This window comes from Pezoporus flaviventris, unplaced genomic scaffold (assembly GCF_033815535.1).
Source record: "Pezoporus flaviventris isolate CSIRO_AGI_PZ_B2104156 unplaced genomic scaffold, CSIRO_AGI_Pfla_v1 ptg000025l, whole genome shotgun sequence".
Classification (NCBI taxonomy): domain Eukaryota; kingdom Metazoa; phylum Chordata; class Aves; order Psittaciformes; family Psittacidae; genus Pezoporus; species Pezoporus flaviventris.
Window position 1 is genome coordinate 4,581,066 of NW_026892573.1, and position 26,115 is coordinate 4,607,180.

At 37.4% G+C, this 26,115-nt stretch overlaps 1 protein-coding gene across 4 annotated transcripts in view; it reads left to right on the top strand.

The window, feature by feature from the left end:
• DGKH (diacylglycerol kinase eta) overlaps window positions 1-15,559 on the top strand; it is a 163,968-nt gene extending 148,409 nt beyond the window's left edge. For 2 of the 4 annotated variants that reach the window (XM_061457285.1, XM_061457287.1), the window contains 5 exons: window positions 656-748; window positions 3,613-3,732; window positions 4,093-4,201; window positions 5,591-5,721; window positions 11,365-15,559. In XM_061457285.1, coding sequence (XP_061313269.1) covers window positions 656-748; window positions 3,613-3,732; window positions 4,093-4,201; window positions 5,591-5,721; window positions 11,365-11,454 — 543 coding nt within the window. In that variant the 3' untranslated portion in view covers window positions 11,455-15,559. The remainder of the gene's footprint in view (window positions 1-655; window positions 749-3,612; window positions 3,733-4,092; window positions 4,202-5,590; window positions 5,722-11,364) is intronic. The other 2 variants (XM_061457286.1, XM_061457288.1) reach the window with 1 other exon arrangement.
• The last annotated feature ends 10,556 nt before the right edge of the window (window positions 15,560-26,115 follow it).

Consider the following 26,115-nt stretch of genomic DNA (forward strand, 5'->3'; position numbering starts at 1 on the left):
CTGTACTGTACTCCCTGTCCCCATATTAAAACAAGCTGGATGATAATTCTTGAAGTTTTTGTTACGCAAGACTTCTAAATATGCATACGCATGCTAAAATGTAAATGAAATTACTTAACAGATGAATGGATGCTGTATCTCCTCCCTCTTTTTGCACTTTTTCTAAGGTGAAAGAAAAGGGAGTTATTTTTGATTCTGAAGGTGCTGCCCTCTTTTATCAGCAGGGTGCTTCAGCCCTTCCCATGCACAGGGAAACACCCCATAGCTGATGAATTTGGTAGAGGTTATGCTCAGTGATTCTGAAATTTATTAATAATGCCAGGAATGGGAGTTAGGGAAACTGCTTTTTTTACAGCAAGAGTAATAAAGAGGAGAGTCCTCTCCTGGTGTTAGACTGTGGAATCATCTTACAGGTGGCTGGTCATTTGATGATCTTCAGGATTGTATAAAAAATTAAATGAACTCAGGGGAAAGACAGGAAATAGATACTACGTTTTTGTTTTCTGTTCTCAGGGCTGAAGAACTTGTCAATGTAGAGCTAAATTGATGTATTTCTTCTAGGAGAAGACACCCTAAATCTGTGCTGTAACACCAAAGTACTTATTTTCAGTCTGACTTGGTTCACTTTAAATAACTTACGGTTCTTATTCCCTAGAGCCTTACCAGAAACACTGCCATGGAGATAGCTGTCAATGTGAAGGCTCTACATAATGAAACTGAGTCTCTGCTAGTAGGAAGAGTTCCTTTGGTAAGGTGACAAAATACATGTTTTATTCCCTCACTCAGATTATCTGTGATTTGTTCTTTGCTAATTTTTTTAATCGGCTCAGGATTTGTGACATCCTACAGGAAGCTCTGTAAGACCGACTGGAGGATATTACACTGCATTTATGGTGTGGATGAGAGTGAGTTATGAATTCTTGTCCTAGGTTGGCATCCATTTTACGTGACTTCAGATATCTAAAAGGTCATTACTGAGCTCTTCTTATTAATAATCAGTGGAGAAAAATAAATATCCCTGTTGAGGTTGATTGACACTCAAGTGTTTTGGAGGCCTATCTTACAAAAATTAATCATTTCCTGGAGATGTAGAATTTAAGAGAACTTCTGGAGTTCTATTATGTGACTGTCTTCAGAGTTTAAAGAGGACTTGGGGTGAGAGCTGTTCAGACTCAAACATTCAACTTCTACAGATCTAATCTGGGCAAGTAAATCTTGCCCTTGTTCTAATACCTTGCAGGAATTATTTTATAACCTTTAACTGCTAAGTGTTCAGTAGACCTCTAATGGTACTTGCAGACTTTGCATCTTCTTTGGCTAGAGTTTCTGTGCCTAAAATGATATAGACTGCTCAAACATTGTTGTACCTGGATGTATAATTAGAAACTTTCTATATGAGACACTGCGAAGAGAAGAAGAATGTCAGGTTTTCTATGCTGGTCCAGTTTTACATTAAGATGATACTCAGTAAGAGCAGTTACATTTTCTTTGGATTCAAAAGCAGATTACTAACATACTATTTATTTAAATGCTATAATTAAAGATGGATAACAACAGAAATGTTTTCACTTGCCTGGGTTAGAGTATGAAACTTAACTAGTGCAGGTTCACATACCTTTTTGCACCAGTGATAAATGGCACGAGTCTGTTCTACAATTACCAAAGGTAATATGGTCTATAGGCTAATAGTCATCTAAAATCTAGAAATATTCAGAAGATTAGGTTCATGTGGTCTATTTTATGATGTTTTAGAAGACAAGGTTATGTTTTTGTCCAAGAAAAGGGAGAATATCTGCTATTTTTTTCAAATTATTATTACTAATTCCTCATATTTCAGATTGAATGGGGAGTCAAAATTCATTTAAAAAGCGTAGTTAGAAGAAAAAATTTAATACTAAGGCTATAGTAATTTATCAAGGCAGTCTGAAAATAATGTTATTATGGAAACCTTCCCATTGAAACATTACCTTTTCTATAGCCAGTTTTGATCTCATTGTGTTGTCAAACTGCTGCCTTGTTCAGGCTTCAAAGCTTAATTTGATTCATTTGTCTATTTCTGATTTTTACATGTTGTAATTCTACTTCTCATTATGGTCTGCGTAGATGTCTTCATGAGCCTACATCAAACCCATCTTTTACTAAAAAGGCTGTTTAGAAGTTCCAGAGATAATCTTCCAGAGATGTCCGTTGTCATTTGACAACACAGTTGTTCAGAATAGTATTTCACAGCCACAGTAACAGGGCACCCCGGTTAACCTTATGAGATTCGTTTTGTCTTCAAGCAAAATGTGTTCCTTTAAGAATCAAGCAATTAGATAAGTGCTCGTTGAGAAAGACAGAACTCTTGTTTCATTTGTTTATGTACAATAGCTGATAATTTCTTCAAAATGAAAACACAACAAACGTTGAAAATTTTCAAGTATGTGTGGAACTACTCACATTGAAAAAAAAACGAGGGAAAAGAAAGATCAGCGTCTGCTTATGGGCACTGAATTCTGTGAGCTTTGGAAGAGAAAATGGCATGATAGCAGGGGGGAGCATATATTTCTAATATTAGTACATTAAACAGCAATATCTTAGTAAGGATGGTCTCCTCTTTGAAATGTGCGAACTATGCAAACTATTGAAGCAAAGAAGTTATTGTTAGGTAGGGTTAAATTAATAGGGCTTATAATTTATCACCAAACACCAACGACGTCAAAATCTTTTTTCCAGCACTAGAGATCAAAGATTCTCCTACAACTCCCTTTTAAAGATGCATTCACTAGGATATAACTTAATTAGATCCTTTCAAAAGGATATGCTGCACTGCTGTGGGACTACGTTTACTTCAAAGAAACAGATGTTCAGATTGCTTTATTAGTAATTCCAACTAATTTACTTAGCTGCTACCACTTTCTCTTCCTTTTTTGGCATTCTCTGATATGTTTGGCTTTTTGACACTTGTCTGGGGCTGCAGTAGTGCCCCCCTTCCAAGTCCGGTCACTATTCTTCCCACCCTCAGCCAACAGCAGTGGCTATAGCTCCATGTTGCACATAGTCAGAAGGGGTAGTTCAAGTAATCTGTCACCACTGGAAGACCTTTGGGAATGGAGCATCTTTAGTAAAATCCATTTCCTCTTACTTGACCATGAGGTGATCTACCATATGAAGATATTTGCAAATAGTAACTCAGGCTTACTATCACCTATTCAAATTTTTCACACCACTTTTTATGCAGAGATTGTCCAGGCTCTTGCTCTTCTGGTCAGGTTTTGCCTCCCTTGTGCTGGTAGTTTCCATTTCTAGTGTATTCTAATATTTGTGTTATCAGATAACTTTTTCTCTATGTAGACTCAGGAGTGATGTTGGTGATTAACAGCTATGTCCAGGTGATGGGCACCAAAGGTCTCAGCTGTGTCAGCGACCACTTCGTGGTTGGGACCATACTAAATGTGGTGTCGGATGCATCTTTGAAGGAAAATGTGATTTTGGAAGATTGTTTGTTTTCATCATGTGTTTACACTCACCATGAAGTAGTCATCTGTTTGTGTATGGTAATAATATGTCTAGATTTAAATATTGTATCCTAATAAAACTAAAACTAATATTTTTTGGCCTGTTTATAAACAGCAGTTAGAAGCTCCCCATGAAGAACTCTTATCTGATGCTTTGCACAGTGTGGAAATAGAGTTGAGAAAACTTGCTGAGATTCCTTGGCTTTATTATGTTTTCCAACCAAATGATGATGAGGTGAGTTTGATTTATACTTCCTGTTTCTAAGTGAACTTAATTTTCTTTCAGTAGGGTAGAGTACATTAGAATCCTCATGATCTGAAGAGGCAATTTCAGTAGTGATGCTGGATCATTTCTGTCTGCTGTGAACAAACTTCTAAGCTTAGGGCTATTTGCGTGTTTTGTTCTCTCTCCTGAGAGAAAAGGATTTGAATGGTTATTAAATGAAATATGTATAGAGTTAAATCCTGACATTATTCCTTACAGCAGTTAAATTTTGTCTTAGTTTTTGAGATTAACTATGAATTACCCTCTCTAACATGCATTTTAACTGTTGTTTTCTGTTAATTAAAGGTAACTGTCTCTTCTTGCATGCAGGATCCCCCTCTGGATTATGCTAAAAGAAACAACAGAAGTACAGTGTTTCGCATAGTGCCTAAGTTTAAAAAAGAAAAAATTCAGAAGCATAAGACCAGCCCTCAGCCTGGTATGTGTTTTGAAATGACAAGAAAAAAATATCGTATTTGGGGAAAATGTGATTTTATGATTTTTTTTTTTTTTTTTAATGTAAGAAGGGACATGAGGCATCCTACCTAAGAGAAGAGTCAATGTGAAAAGCCGTGGAGCTAGCTGGCATCTTCATTAGGGTGAATATTTCTTTCAATGCATTTAGAAAGCACTCAGTAGGACCCCAGTATTCCAAGTGAACCATAGAACTACTGTGAAAATATTTAGGTAGTTTTATCATGCAACAGGACCTGTGTCTTTGCTGGTTGGTTACATTTGGTTAACCCATAGCAATACATGCCATAGGTAAGCTCCAATTCAGGTTTTTCAGGTTAGTTTCAGAAGGTGTGCGATAGCTTTTATCATGCTGGTTTAATTAACCAGTTATTCTTAAATTTCAGATGGATTTTAAATTCAGCAAGTGAAACAAATCAAACAAAAGTCCATGATAGTCAATACTGAGTTTTTAATTAGAAGAAGTTGAACAAACTCCACTCTCCTCTCTTCCGACTTTTATCCATGAACTTATTTCCTTAAGATTATGTCCAGGAGTTAATTAGTGATCAGATGTTCCTAAAACTGTTCCTACATCTTTGTCTTTGTAATGGACAGTTGGTCATAACCTGCAAAATCTTGCAGTTATCAATCAGACTTTAAATATCAGATTAGATGTTGGTTTTCATTTCACTGTGAAACTGATCAGCATTGAACAAAGTTGCAAAATTATAGCAATAAGCAGCATAACTGATTTTTTTTTAATAATTGTGGTATTATTAGGACTAATGTGGGCAACTAACCTTAGAGAACAATGTTTTACAGAGAGCTTCTTAATGGCCTGTGTAACAGAGTAGATTAAAGAATACTTGTTGCATTAATTAAGAATACTGGAATCTGTTCATTAAAGCTGGACTTGCTTGCTGCCATTGCTATATTTGAAGTATGGTTGATATTTTGATTTTACATGTTAATTAGTTTTGGAGGCTTCTTCTCTCACTGGATGACTACTAATAAATTAATGGTATAAAGCAGAACAGCGTTAGACTGCGTCACTGATCCTAAGATGGTTTAATATGAATTTGTTGGGGCATCTGGTTTTAAAGGCTTTACTGAAGAAACTGGAGTAAAGCTGAGAGCATGGCTGCAAAGCAAAGAACCCCAACTTTGTTTAGATACTTTCTCATGTTAACTGCTAATCTGTAACCTGCATGTAAAAAGGAAATTGTCAGTTTTTGTGGAAATGACACCTCTAACCTTTCCCTTTGCTAGCACGGCAATTCTACTCTGTTTTCCACTCTCTTTGGCCTAACCTTTGCTTGTGATGCATTTGAGCATGTAGAAATTAAGGGGGTTTTGCTCTTAACTTTGGTAGTTCAAAAATGGGGCACAGATGAAGTTGCTGCTTGGCTGGATCTGCTCAGTTTGGGAGAGTACAAAGAAATCTTCATCAGCCATGACATCCGAGGCTCTGAGCTTTTACACCTGGAAAGGCGAGATCTTAAGGTATTTCCTTTGTGCTACTTTTCTGCTATTGACCATTTTCTTTGACAAAACAACAACCAACTTTTCTTCTTTCCCCGCACTTGTTATGTGCTTGTAGCTTGGCTTACACTGTGCAAATATGCAATAAACTAATACGCGCTGTCCTTTGGCCTGAGTTTCTTAAGTGCTGACTTGTACTTGCAGCCACGCATATCTGTGTTATCTGAATTTTCCTTTTTTTTTGCACTTTATGTAGAATGATGGCATTATGGTTTATGTCAGAAGGTATAGAAAAAGCACGTTTGATATGTTACTGACATGAGTGTAATATAATGTTATCTTCAGTTCACTGTTTCCATTAAACAGCATGGATCAGTTGAAAGTGGTGATAATAATTTTTAATCTATCTACTGCAAGGTCAGCAGCTACGAGCAGCTGACCTGCTTTAGGTGATTTATTGTATATATATTGGATATAGTGGGTGTGAGAGATAAACAGCTTAATAAATTGCAGCATTGGACTTGGCGTTCATGTGTCATAACAGACTTTTGCAACAGGTTTTCTCGTCCATGACCAACCTCTGTGCTGATTTTAGCTGTAGAGATTTAAAAAAGAACACTTTCTTTTGACTCTAAAATTGCAAAAATTTCTTTCTTTCTCAGAGGTCAAACTGGTAAGTTTTGCAGGGAGAAATGTTACCTAGCATTCTGAGGCTGTTATTTGAGCTTGCTAGTCTTTTTCAAGAATGTCTTAAGTGCATCCATTATATATAATAGCGGCTGTATCTTTGGGGATTCATTACATTACTTTTTCCAGGAACTCAGTAGTAATGAGTTCTTTATAATGAGCTCTTCATAATATGTTTTGCAACTGCTTTTAGCACATAAGAGAAGAAATAGGTTATTGTATGAATTGCAAACATTTACATTTAGAGTGCAAGTCATTGCTCTAGCCACAGTGCAGTAGTCTCCAGATAGTGGCAATACTTCATTCAAATGGGCGATTTTTTTTAAAGTTTCTTATATCTTATGAAATCTCAACGTGCTTGCATTGTGTGACTGTTGCAGTAGAAGGCAGCTGCTGAAGATACCTGAGATGTTTGGCTGTTGTGTGTTATTTTGGTATTAGATTTCCTAAATTTCTTTCCCTGGAAGTTAAATTCCTTTGTTCAGGGTAGTTCCTGACATGGAGGGACAGTTTCAGGGCAGTATCTCCCTGAAGAAATTTAGTAACAGAAAATTATCAATCATCACAATGCTCCAGTGATGGATGTTGCAAGTCCCTGTTCTGAATGAGCACTGAACAAATGTAAAACTTAACTGGGAAACTCAGCATTACACAATGCATAGGTTTGCTAAAATGTTAAGAAATCTTACAAATAATCAAGATGTCTGATTTGTTTGAATATGTGACAGTGGGTGAGATCAGCGTTAAACTACGCATGGCTTCTCGCTATGCCTCATTTCTGATAGGTTCCAATTTGACTGCATGCCCAGAAGACTGGCACTTCAGCCAAGTAAATATCTGCAGCAGGGTAATAATCAACCTGACACCCTGTTGCTAAGACTCGTGCTGATTCAGCATAAGTAAACCCCCATCACGAAGTCCTATGCCCTGAAATGTCTAAAAGCCTGTCTTAGACCCTACAGAGAGGCAGACTTTCACTGTCCCCTTTATGTATTGCTGCCTGACACACGTATGTTTAAAGTTGCTCAGGATATCTGGGTGAGGAGTTGTTCTATGCAAGTTGGCAAGCGTATATCCTGTGCTAGAAGAAGTCTTGTTCTAGAATCGCCCCATCTGCTTGTTAGCAGATGCTGAGAGCTTCCAAAGCAGTGCTGTTTGTAAGGTAGGCCAGGCTTTTGGCCAAGCGTGGCTTGTGCTCTGTGTAGCAATGCTGAATTGAAATAGCAGAGTTTAGCTCTTGTCTGGTTCATTACATACAGGGCATGATCTCTGCAGGGAGCCAATCAGAGATGACTCAGGGAGCCTGTGGTTTTCTGGCCAGTGACCTGAACTGGTGTCAAGATGCGTAATGTGGTACCTTTTTCCTCCCTTTGGCAATCAAGGTGTGTAGATGAGTCGTCAGTGCTATTGTAAGCACTGTCTGCAGCCTCTCCTCCAGTGCAGGGCTTGTCCTTCCTGCCAAGCTAAATGGGCTCATCATTAATGCACAAGATCTCAAGTCATGTGCAATAGATTTATCTCTATTATCTATCATGTCTACAACAGGAATAGTCATTACCTGATTTAATTGAATCCTCTGGGTCCACCTTTCTGTGGTCAAAAGTAGAGATAAAAAGCAGTACAGAAAAGGATTTGATGAAACTCTCTTCCTTTGCACACGTCACTGAAATAGATCAATATGTTGACTGAGGAATTGGACACCTATGTATTTCTGTGTAGCTTGCGATTCTGCTCTCAGCTCTGTGTTGCAACTGGCAAATGGAGAACACCTCCAAGAGGAACTAAATACCTCTCTCCAACCAGTCCTGCAGTAGCACCCTTTCTTCAGCCTCCTATACCTGATTTTGTTTAGGGGAATGAGGAATATTTTTAGGAACTTTTACACCCATGTGATTTTCTTTTGCTTGAGGAAAGACTGGGCAGTGACTTGCAAACTCTGCTGTAGAAACTGTAGAAAGCAAACTTGTTGTGACTTTGCTTCTTACAAGCAAACTCATTTAAAGCTAGACGCTGCTTTTTTCTGAAATAAATGCAGCTTTGTTAGTATTCATAACCATGTTCCTATACAAGCTGTTCTGATTACTTAGTAGTAACTAAGAACTGCAAGACATTTGTTAGGATGAGGATGATGTCTCCTTAGAGCTCCATAGCGGTGTTAGGTTTCTTTGGTGAAAGGGTTTCCATACCTCATGTCAGCCTGATAAGCAGTGCCAGCTGAGCTGAAGTCTGTGCCCAGGACTGCAGCATTTCATCTTGGTGTTTTGCAGTAGCATGTTCTGAAGAAGTTCTTGTGTGGAAAATGCTTTCTAAGATTTGTTCGACTTCAGACATGCTGCATGGCTTTTGACACTGGGAATGCAAGTAGGGTAGGTTTGTCATCTGGAAGATGTTAATACTGAGCAGTGTTAATATAAATTGTTTGGTAGTATTACATTGATGGTATGTTCAGCCAAAATCTGTGGGGCAAAGCTGGAATAAATGGGTTCTTGGCTAAGCAGACATAATCACCGTAATAGCAGGCTAATCACCGTAATACAGTGCAGATGAAGAACTCCTGAGAGCTGTTGCAGGAATTTTCATCAGCTTTTTCTTGCCCAAAGTTTTTGGTTTGGTTTGGGTTTATTTTCCTAGTATTTTTTGAGCCTTACCTGCTGAAGAGATGGTAAAGTGCTTAGGGAAGAAGAGGTCATCCTGTAGTTTTAAGGCCAGAGCTGGGGAAAAAGAAAGGCTATTTTCTTCCTCAGACTCTGGCTAGAGTTTTGTCTTCAGATTTTAGTCCAACTGAATTTTTGTTAATTATATATCAATCAAATATGCACAAATCATGATGAAACATGCACAAAACTGCAGATCTTTGGGCATCTTGCTTTTTGAATGATGCATGCTATGGTGCTGTAGCTGATCCTTTTAGTCTGAGATGAGAGAATTTCTGCAAACTTTTCCCGCAGCAGTAGTAAGCTGAGAGTACTAGACAGCATCTAGTGTCAGGAATGTGTAAAACCCGAACTATTACACAGGCGTAAAAAATCAGTTTATCATGTTGGTTGTTTTGGTTTTTTTTTCTCTTGAAAAGTGGCAGAATTCATCAGAAAGGTCCTCAAAATTGTGATAAGACTCTTGACACTTGCTGTTCTGATACACATTACAGCAACTTTTAACTGGAATGGAAATAAAACCAAGAGTTTTTGCCTCTGAAGCAGAAGTGTTATTGACAATACATGGTAAAAGTGGCTGAGTTCTCTGGGAATTTCATAACGTGATTCTTTCCTCTGATCTTCGAAGTCTGGCAGCATCTCGCTATGTTGCTTATCCAACAGAAGTTCTAGTTCTGAAAAACATTCTGAAGAATTTGCGAGTTCTTAACCTTTAATGTGTGGCTTCTCATGGCTTGGAAAGCATCCTTATTGGTTTTCACTTATGTAATATTTCCTCCACATAATAACTAGACTATTTCAGTAGTTTCAATACTTTTTCATTGGATTCATTGGAAAATGAAGTTTAGCATTTTTTTTAACATAACCGGAATTCCATCTTGCCTCTCTGAAAATTAATCCACTGGTTTAATTTGTGCTGTGCTACCTTTACAATAACATAATTCATGCCCATCTTACCATCCCTTTCTTCCTTTGGAGAAATGAAAAAATTAATTGCATGCTAACACTTACAAATAATACTACAAAGTACAGTTTTTCTGAGGTTTCTGTGGCTGTAGAGAAGCAGATACAGTCTTTGGGCAGAGTATGTACAGAATATTATATATGATTTCATTTTTCACTCTATGCAAATAATTATTTCAAGCTGCTTAATTGCACTCTTTTTAATGTCTTTGTAATGGAAAATCTTCCTATGAAAATGAAAGGATTTCTATTTCAGAAAAACAGGTAGTGACACTTTTCCAAGGCTTTTTTTCTTTAATCACAATTTTTGTACATAAGGTTTATTCTACAAATAGCTAGTGTTTGACTGCCACTTGCTCAACATGACTAATGAAAGGATTTTAAAGGGGTTTTCAAAGCCGGGTTTTACAGATAAGGGAAGATTTCCAACAAACTTAGCTGAAAATTCATTAGCACAGTTGGAGATCATTAGCACTGCTGGGCATCCCATTTTACTCCTCTGACCATTGGAACATTCAAAATTGAAAAAGGAGGCTGCTAAACCTGTTATTAATACTGGAAGAGGTTTGCTGCAAGAAGTTGTTGTCTATTGTCACCCATATGAAGATGGGTCCCAGTAACCACTATTGGAAACATTTCAGTTGATGTGATTGCTTCAGTGGTGGCTACAAGGAGATTGATGCTTGTGCCTTTTACATTTTTCCTCTGGGATGTGACCGTGATGTCTCTGAGAATTTTTCTGCCAGTTCTCTAATCAGGAAGATCCGTGTTAGGAGATGTAACCTTCTTGGAATGAAAAACAGATGCTTACCTTTTCTATTGCTCTCTAAAGGGAAGTTGTCCTACATGCCTGTAGCCTTTACATCCACTTTCCCTTGAGAAACTGGGGATATGTGTGTTTGCTGATTTAAACACACAACATAGGGCCTCAGTTCAAGTGACACTGCTGGACAGAAGCTCTAATCCATCACATCCTAATAAACACTTGATTGCTATATTAGAGAGGAGGGGGAGATTGTTCTCTTTTTTGCCAAAAACTGTGAAAGGTTTAGAAGTGTTTAGAAGTGAAATGGTTTTGACAGATATTGCAGTGCCTTGGATTGTCATTATTGCAGGTAAGTAAGTTTCTGTCTTCAAGACAGAAAGGGATTCATTGTATGTTCTAAGCAATTTCTTTTGTTAGGCAACACTTGCTAGTGCCATAGAATGTTTTCTGGTTAATGCTGATTGCAGTGAGCACATTTCTAGACATCTGTTGCATGGCTAGAACATAATCGGTGTTGGGTTTTTTTTCCTTCCTTTTTGTAAATAAACTTTTCTTTTTCTCTTTTTTTTTTCTTTTCTGTCTGAATTTCTGTAGGACCTGGGGATAACGAAAGTGGGTCATATGAAGCGAATTCTCCAGGGAATTAAGGAGCTCGGCAAGAACACCCCTTTGTCTGAAGTGTAATTATGCTGGTGCTCTCCCTAGAGAGAGAAGGGAAAGTTGCTGGAGAAGCAAAGCTGTTGCAGGCACTTAGCTGTCTTTGTAGTTTACTCTATGGAAGAATAAGCACCGGTGTTTGTACAAGCTAGTATCTCGGAATTCTCATATGGTGAAGAGCTTGCTGCAAGAGTACAAAAGGATTTGTGCCAAAAAAAAAAAAAAAAGGGAAAAGGTGATATGTTCTGCAAAGACGTTTTCTTGGTGTGCAAACTTGGCCAGTTTGGAAAAGCACATTTTGGTAAATTGATAGGTTTATGGTGAACCGCACTGACTGGAAAATATAATCAAGAAATGATTGCTTTGCTTACATGAAGCTCAGTACGCCTCTCTTTCTGCTGCAGCAAGATACCACTGTACAGCATGAGGTTGTCTGGTTATCGTTCCAAGGCATAGCTCGATAAAACCTCCTGTGCAGGAGACCAAGAGGGTTTGGAGGTTCAACATGTGAGCCTAGCAGTGCCGCAGGTACCCAGCACTCACTGGCCATGCAGAAGGAAGGACAAGATACCTTGCGATACCATGAATGCTAACTATAATGCATGGTGTGCCTGCCTGAATTGTCCGTTGTTCTGTTGCATGACACATCTGATACTTTAAACACTTGAACAACTTTTATATTGGTTTGAATGAGATTTAATTTATTACTACTTGAGTGTTTTGTTGGTTTCTCTTTTAGTTTCAGGCACTTTTCTGTTCTTCAGTGTTGTGTTATGCCTAAAGCGTGTTCTACAGCAAAGGATGTGTGGGTGTGGAGACTTAGCATTTGTGCCATATTCAGCAAATTATATGCATTATATATGATTGAAACACTGTACAGTTAGATTTTTAAATATACCATGTACAGAAGGTGCATCAGGTAACTAACTTATGAGTATTTTTGAAAGACCGGTACCTCACAAAAATATCAATTGGCTTCCTGCATGGAAAATGATAAAGAATTTTCTCATGGTGCGTTTTAATGTAGTTATTCAATTACCTTAACCATCTGTAGCACATTTGAACTTCAAGGCACTAATGGTTTTATTTATTCTATTGTTCAAAAAGCAGGTTGAAAGATTAATAAATTTTTTTTACAGGAAAATTCATTTTATTTATCCTACGTAAGAAGAGTTTTAAAATGTAGCAGCTGATTTGTTTTTTGTGGGGTAAGCTTTTACTCATTACTAATTAACTAGTACTTTAAAAACGTCTCTCTATATATTTCTTTACAAAGGCATCAATTTATTTCTCGTCAGCACTCCTACATTGGTAGATCATAAAAATTTAAAAACCAGGCTCTAAGGTTTTACACTATGCATGCAAAGAGGAATCACATGCAATACAGTAATCCATGAGTGTAAACAGGCTAAAAAATGAAAACCATCTTTGTTTAGAAATTGCATTAGACCTGAGTTTATAAGGTTATTTACAGTTTACTTAAAAGAAACATAGCTTCACAATTGAATTTCCTGGTTCATTTTTCACAAAAATGTTAATCTACTAGAAAAATCATTTGCATATATCTACAAAAAAAACACAACCCTACTTAAATGTTTGAGCTAGGATGAGATGGCACCACCTGCCTGAAAACTTGAGCAGAATTGGTGTCTCTGTATGTTCTTAACGTCATGCCATTGAGGCACAAGGAACACTTGACTTTTACTTAATTGAGTAGCTTTGACATTTCTGGCAAGCTAAAGAGTATCTTAATATCTACTGGTGTTTTCCACGTAGGCAGCAGAGTAAGGTTTCATTTGTCTTTTCCAAAGCTTATTTTTCCTGTTTAAAGGGGCTAACGTCAAGTACTAAATCCTAGTTTTGCCCTCCTCTTCTTATGAGTATGAAGGGAGTCATCCCTTGAAATGTAAAACTTATTCCCCTCATTGTTTTACTGAAAAAAGAAAAAGAAAAAAATAAAAAGGAGCAAAACAGGCTTCATTTATGTCATTATAGTACTTGGTATTCTTGCTGCTGTAGGTTCAGCAGGCACCACTCTGGGAGTTCTGTGGACATAATTGATTATTCTGGTAAACAAAAGCAAAAGGCTATGTTCCATTAGGTTTTCCATAAAAAAAAAATCAACAAACAAAATCCCTTTGCCAAGTGACATGATTTTCATGCTGTTGTATGAAAAGCATATGCAAACAATGGAAAGATTTGGGTTTTTTTTTATGTACTTGACATTCACCCCTTTAATGATGTTCAGATGGTATCTGTCAAGTATTCTCAAATTGTATTTCCTTTTTTCTTTGTTTCTCCATAAGCTACCCTAGATTTTAATGTGTGACAGCACTCTAATACAATGATGTTACAGTAGACTGCACAGTTAATCTTCCTGGTTGGATCAAGGACATGATACACAGAAGAACTTTCTTTGCTTTCCTGATTGTAGGATACACTCTTCAACTTTCAGCCTTGCTATATGCAACGCGTTAAGACGGGCTATGGATCTCTTCAGGTCGCTGCAGAGGTCTGTGCTGAGTATATTAAAACATGGAAGCTGCTTTTAGGCAGGGAAGATGGGGAAATGTTTGTAACGTGACTTTCTCATGGCACTCCTCAGATTACCTCAGTATAGGACAACTGATCAATTGTCTATGTATAGTTCATTGGGTTTTTTTTAAATGACCACCAAAGAATTTAACTTCGATTGTCCTAAGTAGAAGGTTTTTTAAAATGTGTAAGTAAGTAGAAAAAAAAAAATTAATGCAAGCATCATTTATGCTGTATTTATTAGATGCCCAGGAGAGCAAATTTTATGCAACTCTATGCCTTAGACTAGTGTTGGCTATGAAATCAAAATGCATCTGACAAAGGGGCTCAAAATATTTTATGGGGTTTCTTTGCTGAGGTCATGAGTTGTAACTGTGTTTAGTTATATGACTTTTCTAAAGAAAGACTTGTGAATGCAGTGTTACTATCTCATGATTATTGTGATTTCCAAGTATTGGGTTTTTCCTTACTGCTGTAAAAGTCTGAGCTCCCAGGACTAAGGACATACATAGCTAACTTTTTAATGAACTGAATTCTTTATAATTTAATCCTGATGTTTAAGTGCTCCAAAGCATATCCCAGTGTTACTAACAAAAATACCCTGAAATTAACTAGGTTATTTTAGAAAACAAGTTATCCCACTAGGTCTTGTGGAGCCAAATTCAACATGCTAGATTAATCAAGGCAAAAAATGTACCGGATTAATTTTTTTCCCCTAGTCAAATACACTTAATTTCCGTGGTCACGCAGCATACCTTAAAATCTGAAAGGAATACAGAGAAATTGACTTTTTTTTTTTACGTAGCTGGGTTCATATAGCTGAAATGCCCTACACCTCAGAAAGAGGACAAAGAGAAATAAGTGTCTTAAAATGGCAACAGATTGCTAAGTGCAAGTTTCTGTCATTTTCAAATAGGATTTTTCCTTTTCATTGCATTCAGTTTGTAGCAACTTCTGATTTGGGTCATGCAAGAATTGCCTTTATAATGCCTAATGCCTTCTTCTTAGAAATGCAACGGAATCAGGCAAATTCATGGTGGTAGGTGTTGGGTTTTTTACAATACTTTAAAGAAAAAACTTGTTCAAAAATATAATTTTTTATATGATGGCATTTGAGAATTTTCTTTATGACCCATTTGTATGCATTTCCCTTTAACCACTATTTTTTCTCCTGAAAATCTCTTTCTTTCAAAGAAAAATATTTTAAAATTGGAAGAACAGTAAAATGTAATGTGTGTGATGAAAAACCCTCCCAGACTGTTTCAATCCAGTATTTCTTAATTTGGGACTGGAGTAAGCATCCTTAGTCCTATAAATAATAAATAGAAACCATCTTTTTCTCCCCATCCCTGCCCAAAGAAATTCATACTGCAATCTACTATAACTGTCATTCAAACACAAGGTATTGATTTTTTTTAATAATGGCCTATTTCATATTTTCCTATGCTTTTTACAGAGAAATAGATAACCTGTCAATCTTGACCTTTTAATTGAACTGAGCAATGCTAATTCACTTAATGAAAATTTCATAATGTCTTGACAATGAACAGATCTTATTACAACAGTAAAATTATCTGTGTTTTTCAATGCATCTATCAGGAAATGTTTTTCACGTGTAATGGAAAATTAATGTATAAAGAAAATATGAGAGGATGTTCCACAGTCCTACTTTAAAAATAGCTGTAAAACTGCATATTATACATAGATAATTCCACAATGGACGTGTAAGACAAAATCCAACACAGTGATTCCATGTTGCTTGATGCTTCCTATTAATGATTGCATTGCTAATGTTTACTACTGTTTCTCTATTTATATCTGTGTCCCTAAGTATTAAGTTCTTGCATATAAGTTTGACAGCTCTGCTAACTAATAATCAGCAGTGGAAAAAGCCTTTGTGGAAGATAAAGTCACAAGTGATGTATATGGCTGAGGATAACTGAGCTGGAACAATATATTTAGTTTACAACAAGGAAATTGTCACTTGTGTAAGTGAGAGATGCAGAAAATTCTATGAGTAAATACAAATTTCTTTTTTCACCCAAATAATGTAAAAGTACCCCTTAACTGCAGCATCCTGAGCATTACATTTATAACATGCACCCTCCTGTTTCTTTGGTTCTGTTTTCGTAGATTGCATGTTTTATGGTATGATTTTCATATCAAGGTTTGATGCTGCTTGTTCTAGCTGCGAAGATTTAATGTTTGCAGGAACTATACATGACTGTATTGTTGTTTTAAGTAAGAGGAGGAGTTTTGATGACGAGGACGCTGAGGAGTTTGGAAAGGACTTAAAATATCTCTGCTGCTTCTTCAGAGATGAGTGGTAGTGTCAGCAGGATTGATAAAGCATCATTTGGTAATTATCAATAGATCTTTACCGGTTGTATAAATTCCTGTATTTATATGTAGAATATAGTGTGGAACTTGATCTTTTTTTACCAACAGAAAAACATTTTCTAGTTCTTTTCTACTACTGTTGCATTAGGTTTAATAGCTCTGTTAAGGGTTTGCTTATGTACTTGAAATGCTCGTTTCTGCCATACAGAAGCCCAGTCTGTTTCTCAGAAATTATGTTCCATTTAGAGGCCATCTGGAGACTTTCAGGAGACTATTCCTGTATTGGAGCTAATACCACAATTCGTAGCAACTTCTGTAGGCTAGATAGTGATTGCCCTCAATATTTTATCTGAAAAAAAAAAAAAAAAGGTTTTGAAAATATGGTTTTTTTTCTCAGCCTGTAGAATTAAACATAAACATCATCCCCTTACCATCTGTATATAATAAAATATTAGTGCGCTGTTAACACTTTGGCAAACTAGCAAAGTGCTGGCAATTATAGACCTGAGAGTATTCCTGGACAAATTATAATGCATTTAGCTGTAGTGGTTAAAGACCTACCGCCTTCAGAGCAGTCAATAGAAAATTCATATATGTACATGGCAGAATTATAAACATCTGGTTTAAATAATTTAAGACCTTGTCTCCCAGTCAACAGAAACACTTTCTATATAAGCTCTTTAATGGCATTTTGAGTTCATATAACCTAATGCTTATATTACTGAGGGCAGAAGAAGCTGGTGCATAATTTATGTTTAACACAGGTCATGTCTCTACTAATGTTCTCATGCTGCTTCCCAGCTCCTGTGTCTGGATGTCTTCCCAGGTGTTTGGCAAGGGATGAGAACCTCGCATGTTTCCCCCATTTCTTTTCAGAATAACTGGACAAGCAGGCTAGGAAAAGCTGGAGGATGCTCCAGGAGATCTAGATTGACCGGGGCTTTGGGCTCCAAGGTCAAGCTTAGCCATAGTGGACTAAAATCCTTTAAGTTACACTCTTGCATTACCCGCTGAAAACTGTATTTAGCTTGCCATACCACTAACAGTTAACACCAGCTACTGGAATGCCCTTTGGAAGAGAAGTGTTTTGGCTAACTAAACCAGGTGTGTAAAGCTTCTGAAAATACTATAAATTATGGTAGCTATTAGTAGGACAAATATGCAAGTGACTTACATTTATTTTATTGTATAGAACAAACACTTTGGGAAAATGTATTTGTAGTATGATTGAAAGATTAGTGTTAGAACTGAAAAGAAACTGAAGGTAAAAGTAAACCTTAAAGTAATTTGATTTTTTTTATTTTTCCAAATTCATTGGAAACAATTCTTTTAGGCAGCTGGGTTTGATCCATGTATAGCTATGTTACACTAGAGTGTGTGAACTGGAAGATGAAACCAGGAAGAAATGAACCAGCAGGTAGTAAAATTTGCTAGTTTGTTTTCATAATGAAAACCATGTGAAAAGCCAAAAATAAAATCCCCACAGTGCACCAAATCACCACTATGAACATTTAAAGTGAATTAGTATTTTAAGTTCTACTTTTATTAAACTAAAGTGTTAATTGGATAGAAAACTTTTAAGTTTAATTAATAACCTCAAGTTAACATGTCATTAACAGGGAAAGAGCTATTACTATCATATTATATATACAATACATAGATACGCATACGATACACAGATATTAGTATGGTTTTCTCCCTGCCTTTGTTGAAGTAAACTGGGACTGATTCCCTTTGCAGTTACAGTCAATTATTCTGTGAATAGGGAGGTTGAGGGAAGCCATTCCAAGCTGCTTGTTCTTGCTTTTCAGGAAGGGAGAGCACACATATGCTGTTAAGTTGGGCCTGGGTGTCCTTAATGAGAATTTTAAGTATGTAAGATTTTCTACTTGGACAGTTTGTGTTGGTTTACAGCAAGCACACATGCTTGCTGTGAAGGTTTCTAGTGGCACTGTCCTCTCACAAGATGCCATCTCTACGTATTAAAAGAGGCATTTGGACTGTAGCGCTTAGCCAGATTTCAGAGGATTTTCTCCAGGCATCTGTCACTTGTGTCTGTGCTTTCTGTCCTGGATTTCTGTCTCCTTAAAATGTGCGGTTTGACAAATGCAGTCATCCATATGTGACAAAAATTACCATTTTTCCCCTCAAGAAGCAGAGCTTGTGAAGCTGTCCTGAAATATTTTGTTTCATTAGCCACTCTCTTACATCATGCCCTCTAAATCCTTGAAGAGCTGAATCATGGGGCCTCCTAGAGCTGACAGTTACCTAGTCATTTAGTTTACTGCAGGTTCTATGTTGGGGGGGTAGATCATCAAAGGGCAGGATAATATTCATAGCAGAAGATAAAATGTGCAACAGATGGGATTTGAACATCAAGAGTACAAGCCATTGAGGAGCTTCTGAGAGATGAAGAGGGCCTGATCTCTGCACCTGAGATCTTTGCAGTCATCCCACACAAATCATTTGATGACATCTAATCCTAGCAGTTTCCTGTCTTAATTCACAGTTCTTAATAACAGAACTTGGTCCTGTTCATGGGAAAAATTCATCATCTTTGCAAACATAGATCTGCTGGGGCTTAGACATGTGCTTAGCTTTAAACAGCACTTCAGCCTCCCTTGGAGATTGCTCATGTACTTCAGTTTTAGCATTTATGTGTAAGCCTACAGAGGATTTGGGTAGGTAGAAATTGCTCCTCACATAAAAGTTATCATCAGACTGATCATAAGGTTTTTAAATACCATACTTATGAATGTTCTCTTGCCAGTATTTGTGTGTGCATGTGTATAGTTATGTAGTATCTAGTTTGTAGTGTGTGTGCGTGCACACCTGTACATACATATGTATATACATACCCAGTTTCTGCCCAGTATGATGCCAGCTTGTGTGTAAAGCCAAAAACCCCTTAATACTATACAATGCTTGAGATGCTGCAGTGGTTTTATTATATTATTTTTATATCAGATGAATTGCAGGATGTTTACAGATGCTTATTCATATTTAACTTATACAATGGAGTGGCAGGATGTTTATAATTGTTGTCAGCTAAAGAACTGTACACGATTCTGGGTGAAATTTTGGTTTTGTTGAAATCCTTGGCAAAACTCCCATTGATCTCACTGGGGCCAAGATTAACCCCCTCTGAATCTATTGTTTACTGGCTGTTTTCCTACTGTGATCATTTTTTTAAAATGAGTGAAATGTATTTATTTTTTCCCAATGTGAAATCTGCAGTTGCTAATTGGATTTTTCTACAGAACCTGCAAACTACAACACGGGTGGGAATATATGCCTCAGAGAATGTACAGAACTTTTCATTGATCTGGTCCTTGCATGTGTCTAAGAAAATACCTTCTAAAACAACTTTGGTAAGACTTAATACAGAATCTTCTAAAAACAGATCACCTTTCATACCTCTCCACAAAGGGGACATGCAGTGTGGCAGGTGAGGGTGAAGAATTATTTATTGATGAATAAAAAGTAGTACTGTAATATATGTACTGATTTCATGCAGCTCACCTGGCTCTGCAGATCTGGAATGAGACACTTGAAGTCCCTTATCAAGAAAAAAAAGAAATGTTATATAGTATATGGCTTTTAATTCCTCATTGAGACATGGAGGTATCTTCAGAACCAGTCTGTAGAATGAGCCTTTCAATATTTCACAATGAATAAATTTATGAAAATATTAAGTGCTAAGGCAAATCAGACAACTGCTTGACATTAGAGAAATCACTTGTTTAGAGACAGAAAGATCAGTTCTTTAGTAGCACCAGGGAGGAAAAATACCGTAATGCAGTGCTTCCTAAATCCCTTCCCAGGGTATCTTTTAATTGTGTAGGCTCTAAGTATGTTCTTCCTGTAAAAAGACAGAAGGCTGTGAAACAGCTAAACAGATGCATCTTAATTTCTTCATCCTAAGGCTATAAGTACCATTTTCAAGCAAGAGCTATCATGCACTTTGAAATATATATGTCTGGAACAGTTAAGTTTGTATTCATCGTATACAGTCATCCCAAGGATACAGTAGGATTTGTAAAATGGGGTCATTATGCCAACGTTAGCAAAAGCTGAAGAAATAGCAAACCAGCCATGTTCCCCCATGAGGCTCTCTCTGAAGATCTCTCTGTGCAAATGCCCACCACTCCCGGGAATTTTTCCTGTAGTTTTGCTTAAGAAAGGATCATATTCCAATTCCTACTCTGCCTTGCTAATAAGGAAGGAAGTATGCACCTTGGTTGAACTTTCCAGGAGCTTGTTGGCTGTAGAAACAGACCTCAAAAGAGGAAACAGTAGAGGCTTCCTAGTCCCCTAATGTGGATCTGATTACAGATTTGGGGGGGAAAAAGCTCCTGTTGTGCTCCCAGTGCTGTGAGTGGCAAACCTCTGTGGTTTTTACTGAGAGCAGGTGGGTGCTTTCCTTTTGCATGCTGGTTATCTTTCTGTAACTCTAATCAGGACTGGAGTTCAGGACACGCCATTATTTGTCTGAGTAGAGGATGTGTGGGGAAATTAGTAATGAGTAGAGGATATGTGAGGAAATTAGGAGGAAGTGGTTGGAGGTCTGGATTCTGCCTTTAGTTTCCTGCCACGGAGCTGGTGCAAGACTGGGGGTCAATTCAGTTAACCTTTGTGTGCCTCACTTTCTCCACTCATGGAATAGGGATGCTTTACCACCTTTGTACAGACCCCCTCAAGACCTGTAGGAGAGCAGTGGTATATAAGAAGCTAAGTTTTACTGACACTATTATCTGTAGTATAAATAAATGACTTTTGTCCGTAACACTGCAAAAATTGCTTTTCCTAGTTTCAGTTCTGACTATCTGATGACCCACTACATTCTGGATAGTCAGTTTTGAAGCTTAGCAATTGCTCTAGTACTTGCAATTACACACATAACGGGCTCTGTTTGCTGCAGAAAAGAGTTAAACTTTAAACTGCCTGATAAAACTTGCCAATGAAGTATATCTAACAGAGCAGGGGTGTAACTTTTGGCTTTATTTACTTGTAATAATGGTAAGGAACAGTGAATTTTGTTTGTTTACATACTGTTTACAATGGCACAGTTTTATTTTTAATATATAAAAATCAATTGAGGTATTTATTGCATATACTATTTTAAAGATGTTTTATGTGTTTTCACCTTTGGAATATATTGTTACATTTCCTTGTACAGATAATTTGGGTGGCTTTGTTAATATAGTTAGTAATTTTTATGACTACTAAGTGACCAGTTTTCCGTGCCTTTTTATTGTTGGATGCATGATTACATATTTATTATTGTATGGAAGTCACTGAGATGTGTATTTTTGTATTCTGCTGGAAGCAATGGTTGATTTTATTGTACATGATAAGAGATGCCTTCCATAATGGGCACTCGTATGAGATCTTCCTTCTCAAATAAACAGAATGCATTCAATGTATGTAAGTCCTTTGAATTTTTTCTGTGTCTGGAAATCAGTGGAAATCCCTGAACACCATGACACTGAATTTAGATGTTATCCACTCAAAGTGTGGGCTGCTACCACTGTCTTCAAATCCAAACCAAAACACCCCACTGAAATCAATACAATGGCAAGTCCTTGGTACCATGTAAGCCTTTGTAAATTAAAAGAAAACTCTGTATGTTAAAGCTAAATAAAATGTGGATCATTTCTATTCAGTCTGCCACACACTGCCTGAAAATTGTTTTAAATTACAGGCTTTGGATACAGCTTTAAAACATACTTTATATGGCTACGTGCAAGCCCACATATACCCTGTAAGTAGGTCACTGTGCATGTAGGTGTTTACAGTTGCAGGGATCTTCCCCTAGGTCTTGCTGGCATACGGCATATTAAATGTAAAAATAGATTTATATTTGCATCCATAGTAACAACAGTTGTTAAAAATGCAATACACAGTAGTGCCTGCTTTTCCACAGTAAGTGGCAGTAAAACAAACACATTTTTCCATAGTAGTATATACTGAACCTTTCTAACACCAACCCAGATAAACACTCATTTAAGCTGATTCCATGCCAGGACCTGAAGACAGAGGGCAATTCTGCAGGCGATCATCAACTACTGTGTTGTAGATCAGTAAGCTGCTAGGCTGGTATATAAGACATGATGTGAAAGTAACTACAAGACATGATGTGAAAGTAACTACAATAAACGGTATGTACAGAAGGAAAAATAGAGTGTATAAGAACCTAAGGCGGTTGATGAAGGCAATCATCCTGTGATTGATGAAGGCTATCGTCTTGTTGCTGGGATCCTATTGTCCTGAAGTGATCATACATGGAAGAGGCATTTTTATAGATAACCAAGAATGCTTAATGGTCAGCACTGGTGGTTTTAACACACAATGAATTCCAGGTGCTTACAAATCTCTTAGGATTGAAACCTGTACGTTGAATGTATTTCATGTGCATTCAGCTTCTTTAAACCACAATGGTTGGTTGTAATCCTCAAAGTTGTGCCATTTAAAAGAGACTACATTGGGAGATACAGCTGAGGCAAATAAAGTAAGGGGACACCACTGGGGATGTACTGCAGTACATGAGAAGACTGGGTATGATGGTGCATTGACACCATGAACACTGCAGAGTTGCTTCTAGCAGTTAGACTTAACAATAAAATTGGCTTCCCATAGTTAATCTTGCCCATATTTTGGATTTGTGTGAATAAGAAGTCAAAGAATGTGAGAAAGGTAGCTGCATTATAAGCCTTAACTTGAGAGATGCACCAAGGGAAGGTTTTAATAATTTTAAGAAGAGTTTGGTACATGGGTGAACTTCATACCACAATATATGTATTTTGGTACATGTGGTGTACCATCAGTCCATTCATGCCAGTGACACTGAACAGCTGACAGTAAAGACTGAAATTGTGCTAACTTTTAACTCCCATGACTAAATTAATAAAAATCTAAAGAAAAGATGATGGAAATGAAAGAATTTAAATTAGAAGTCCCAAAGCGAAACCCTAGAAGCAAATCTAGTAGAGTCATTGCCTGGACAGTTTATTTAAAAGGGCCGTATACATGTCTAAAACACAAAGTCCTAGTAGTGAATTATGTACAGAAGTCTAGTTGGAATAGAGTGACAAACTACAAGGGCAAAAATTAAAGCAGTGGCACTATAAGCTCCTTCATGTTAACATTAGAATATTAGAACAGGGAGCAAGGTAAAAAGTGGGAAAGAAAATGATTTTAAAATTATGCCATTCGGGCCACTGAAAGTTTGTGTTTAGATTCATACCTGCCCATCCTGGAAGCAAATGTGGAATCTGGCATTATGGAGTTGGTTGTGTATTTAAGTAGTTGTTTGTACTGTTTCCTTTGGAGTTACTGCAGGGTATTCTGTAATTACATAAATGTGGTTCTGATCATATTTATAAGTATACTTTTCAGAAATAAAATAAGCTATGTCAGAACCACGGCCTTGATTGTACCTGGCCATTTGATGACAGAAAGATGCCATGGATTGAATTTGTACTGCAAGCATGACAAAGCACAAAGTGATCATAATAGCTTCCATTCTGGCCCAGTGCACAATGGATGAGTGAGAGCAGCAGCTGGCCTGAGTCCTCCTCTTTTAGCTGAGTACCAAGGGGATCTACATGTAAATGCATCGTTCTTTTTATAGAGGGGGAGATGGATAGGTGTCACGGTGATGAAATGGGACATCCTGGGATGTGGCAGATGCCTCGCTGAGGCAGCAGGATTTGTCTTTGGGCTTTAGTTTCCATTTCCTTTCCCTGACAGCAGTGCACAGCTGTGCCTGCACTTGCCCCTCTGAACTCATTCCTCTACTCTGCCCTTTAGCAGTTATTTGCCTTCTCCCATGTCTCAAAGCTTTCAGCCCTTCTCAGGTGCCTACCGTCACTTCCCAATTACACTTTGCCAAGTGCAATTTCCTTTCTTCAATTTCATTCCAAAAATTCTGTCTGCTGCCTAGCGACATCAGTGTAACAGCAGATATGTCTTCCCCTGGCAGTCACACTATCCTCTGGGTAAATCAGTTCATTAAGGAAAAATCAGACATGTAACACCTCTGAATCCCTTATGCACTGTCCCTGGTAATAACCATAATCATAATCTGCTAATGTCAGAACTATTCAACGAATGATGTGGTTTTCCTCACCCTGAGGGAACACTGCTTTGCTGAGACTTCCTGGGCACAGCTTCTTCGACATATCAGTTCTCTGAAGGTCAAGTCAGCAAGTGTTCACTCAGGAGCCTGCAAGCGATATAAGAGTATGTGCTTCTGATTTACACTTGATGACTTGTTTTACAGCTTACTTTGCCTAAAAGCATGGATTTGGTCAATCAGAAGCATTAGGGGGCTATTTTCAGATGAATGAAAATGAAAAAAATTCGAGTGGTTGAAGATACCATGGAGCTGCTTCCAAAACGTGGTTTCTTTGGAAAGAGGGGAAGTTGGGCTTTTAAGCATGGTAGAGACACAAGTTCCTTCAGAATACCTGCACAATAAGCTTGATCAGTAATGGTTTCAGGCCAGCCTTTCTCCTTTGCCAGCTTCTATGCACACTGCATTAGGCTGGGAGGAGAAAGTGGGTTCTGTGGCCAACTTCCCATGAGAGCCAGAGTGATAGTCTGAGGGAGTGTGCCTTTACCTGAGGTTGTGCAGGCAACCCTTTCCTAAAATTAAAACCCACAATATGTTACACAGTGAGTTTTTCCTTTTTTCAAGCACTGACTTTCTAAGGAGGTGAGCTTTATGTGATTCTGCTCTGTCATTTGGTCTCTCTTGCTTCCTCTCTTCCTCCTTCCACCTTCCACACTATTTTTTCAGCTTCTTCTCTCAGGTAGTCTGCACACTATAAACCCAAAGAAGTGTTGGTACAGGTGGGACACTCAAGATCAAGAGGTGGAAGAGCATCAGACATCATTTGCTGCTTCATAAAATCCAGCTGAAATCTGACATTATTTTTTCGGATGCCAGTTAAAGGCACATCTGTCATTTGTTACCTTATTTATCCCATCAGAGGAAAATAATCAAATGAGTTTATACACAAATAAAATCAGATATATTCCTTAAACAGGCTATAAATTAATTAGGCAGTTCTGTGGGGAGAGACGGAATACACAATACCTGTGCCCTGCTCCACCACAGCATCAAGAAATGAACAACCTGAATTTTACGGTTTCAGTGTAAAACCTTCCCAGAGTTGTCTGGGGAAGGTGTACAGTGTTTTACAAATCAAATGGCCTCAGTATTATATTTTTCAATAGCATTTCATCTCCCTGCAGCCACTCAGCCATAAAAATGATTACTATGTAATTTCCAGAATCTTGAGCCTATTTAAAATATTGATAGGAGTATTAATTAAATCTTTTGAACATTGTGGAAAAAAGTAAGCTGGACAAATGAGCCTGAATTCCTGAAAAATACAATAACAATTAATTATGTCAGGACAATCAATCGCCATTTATTTTGCAGTCAATAAGAACCATAGCTAATGGCTGACTAAGCTCAGTTAAAGTTTGATGAAGTGCTAGTTTTTAAATAGAAGTTAAATTATTAACCCATATTGTTTGCTAGCAACATCAACAATAGATCATGGCTTATTTTTGAAATCTAAATCCCCTCTCAAAATGTATATATTTTGAAAGAAAGATTAAATGTCATATTTTCTTAGATGGTTGGTCAATCTGGGATTTTATTAAAGGCTTTTTCCCTGCTAGATTAAATAGAGAAAAGCCTGGAACATAAACCCCTGTGGTTCTTTCACATCTGTTAATCAAACAGCCAGTTTGAATGTTTCTGATATCCAGGCTAATCCCTGTAGAAGTGGAAAGCAA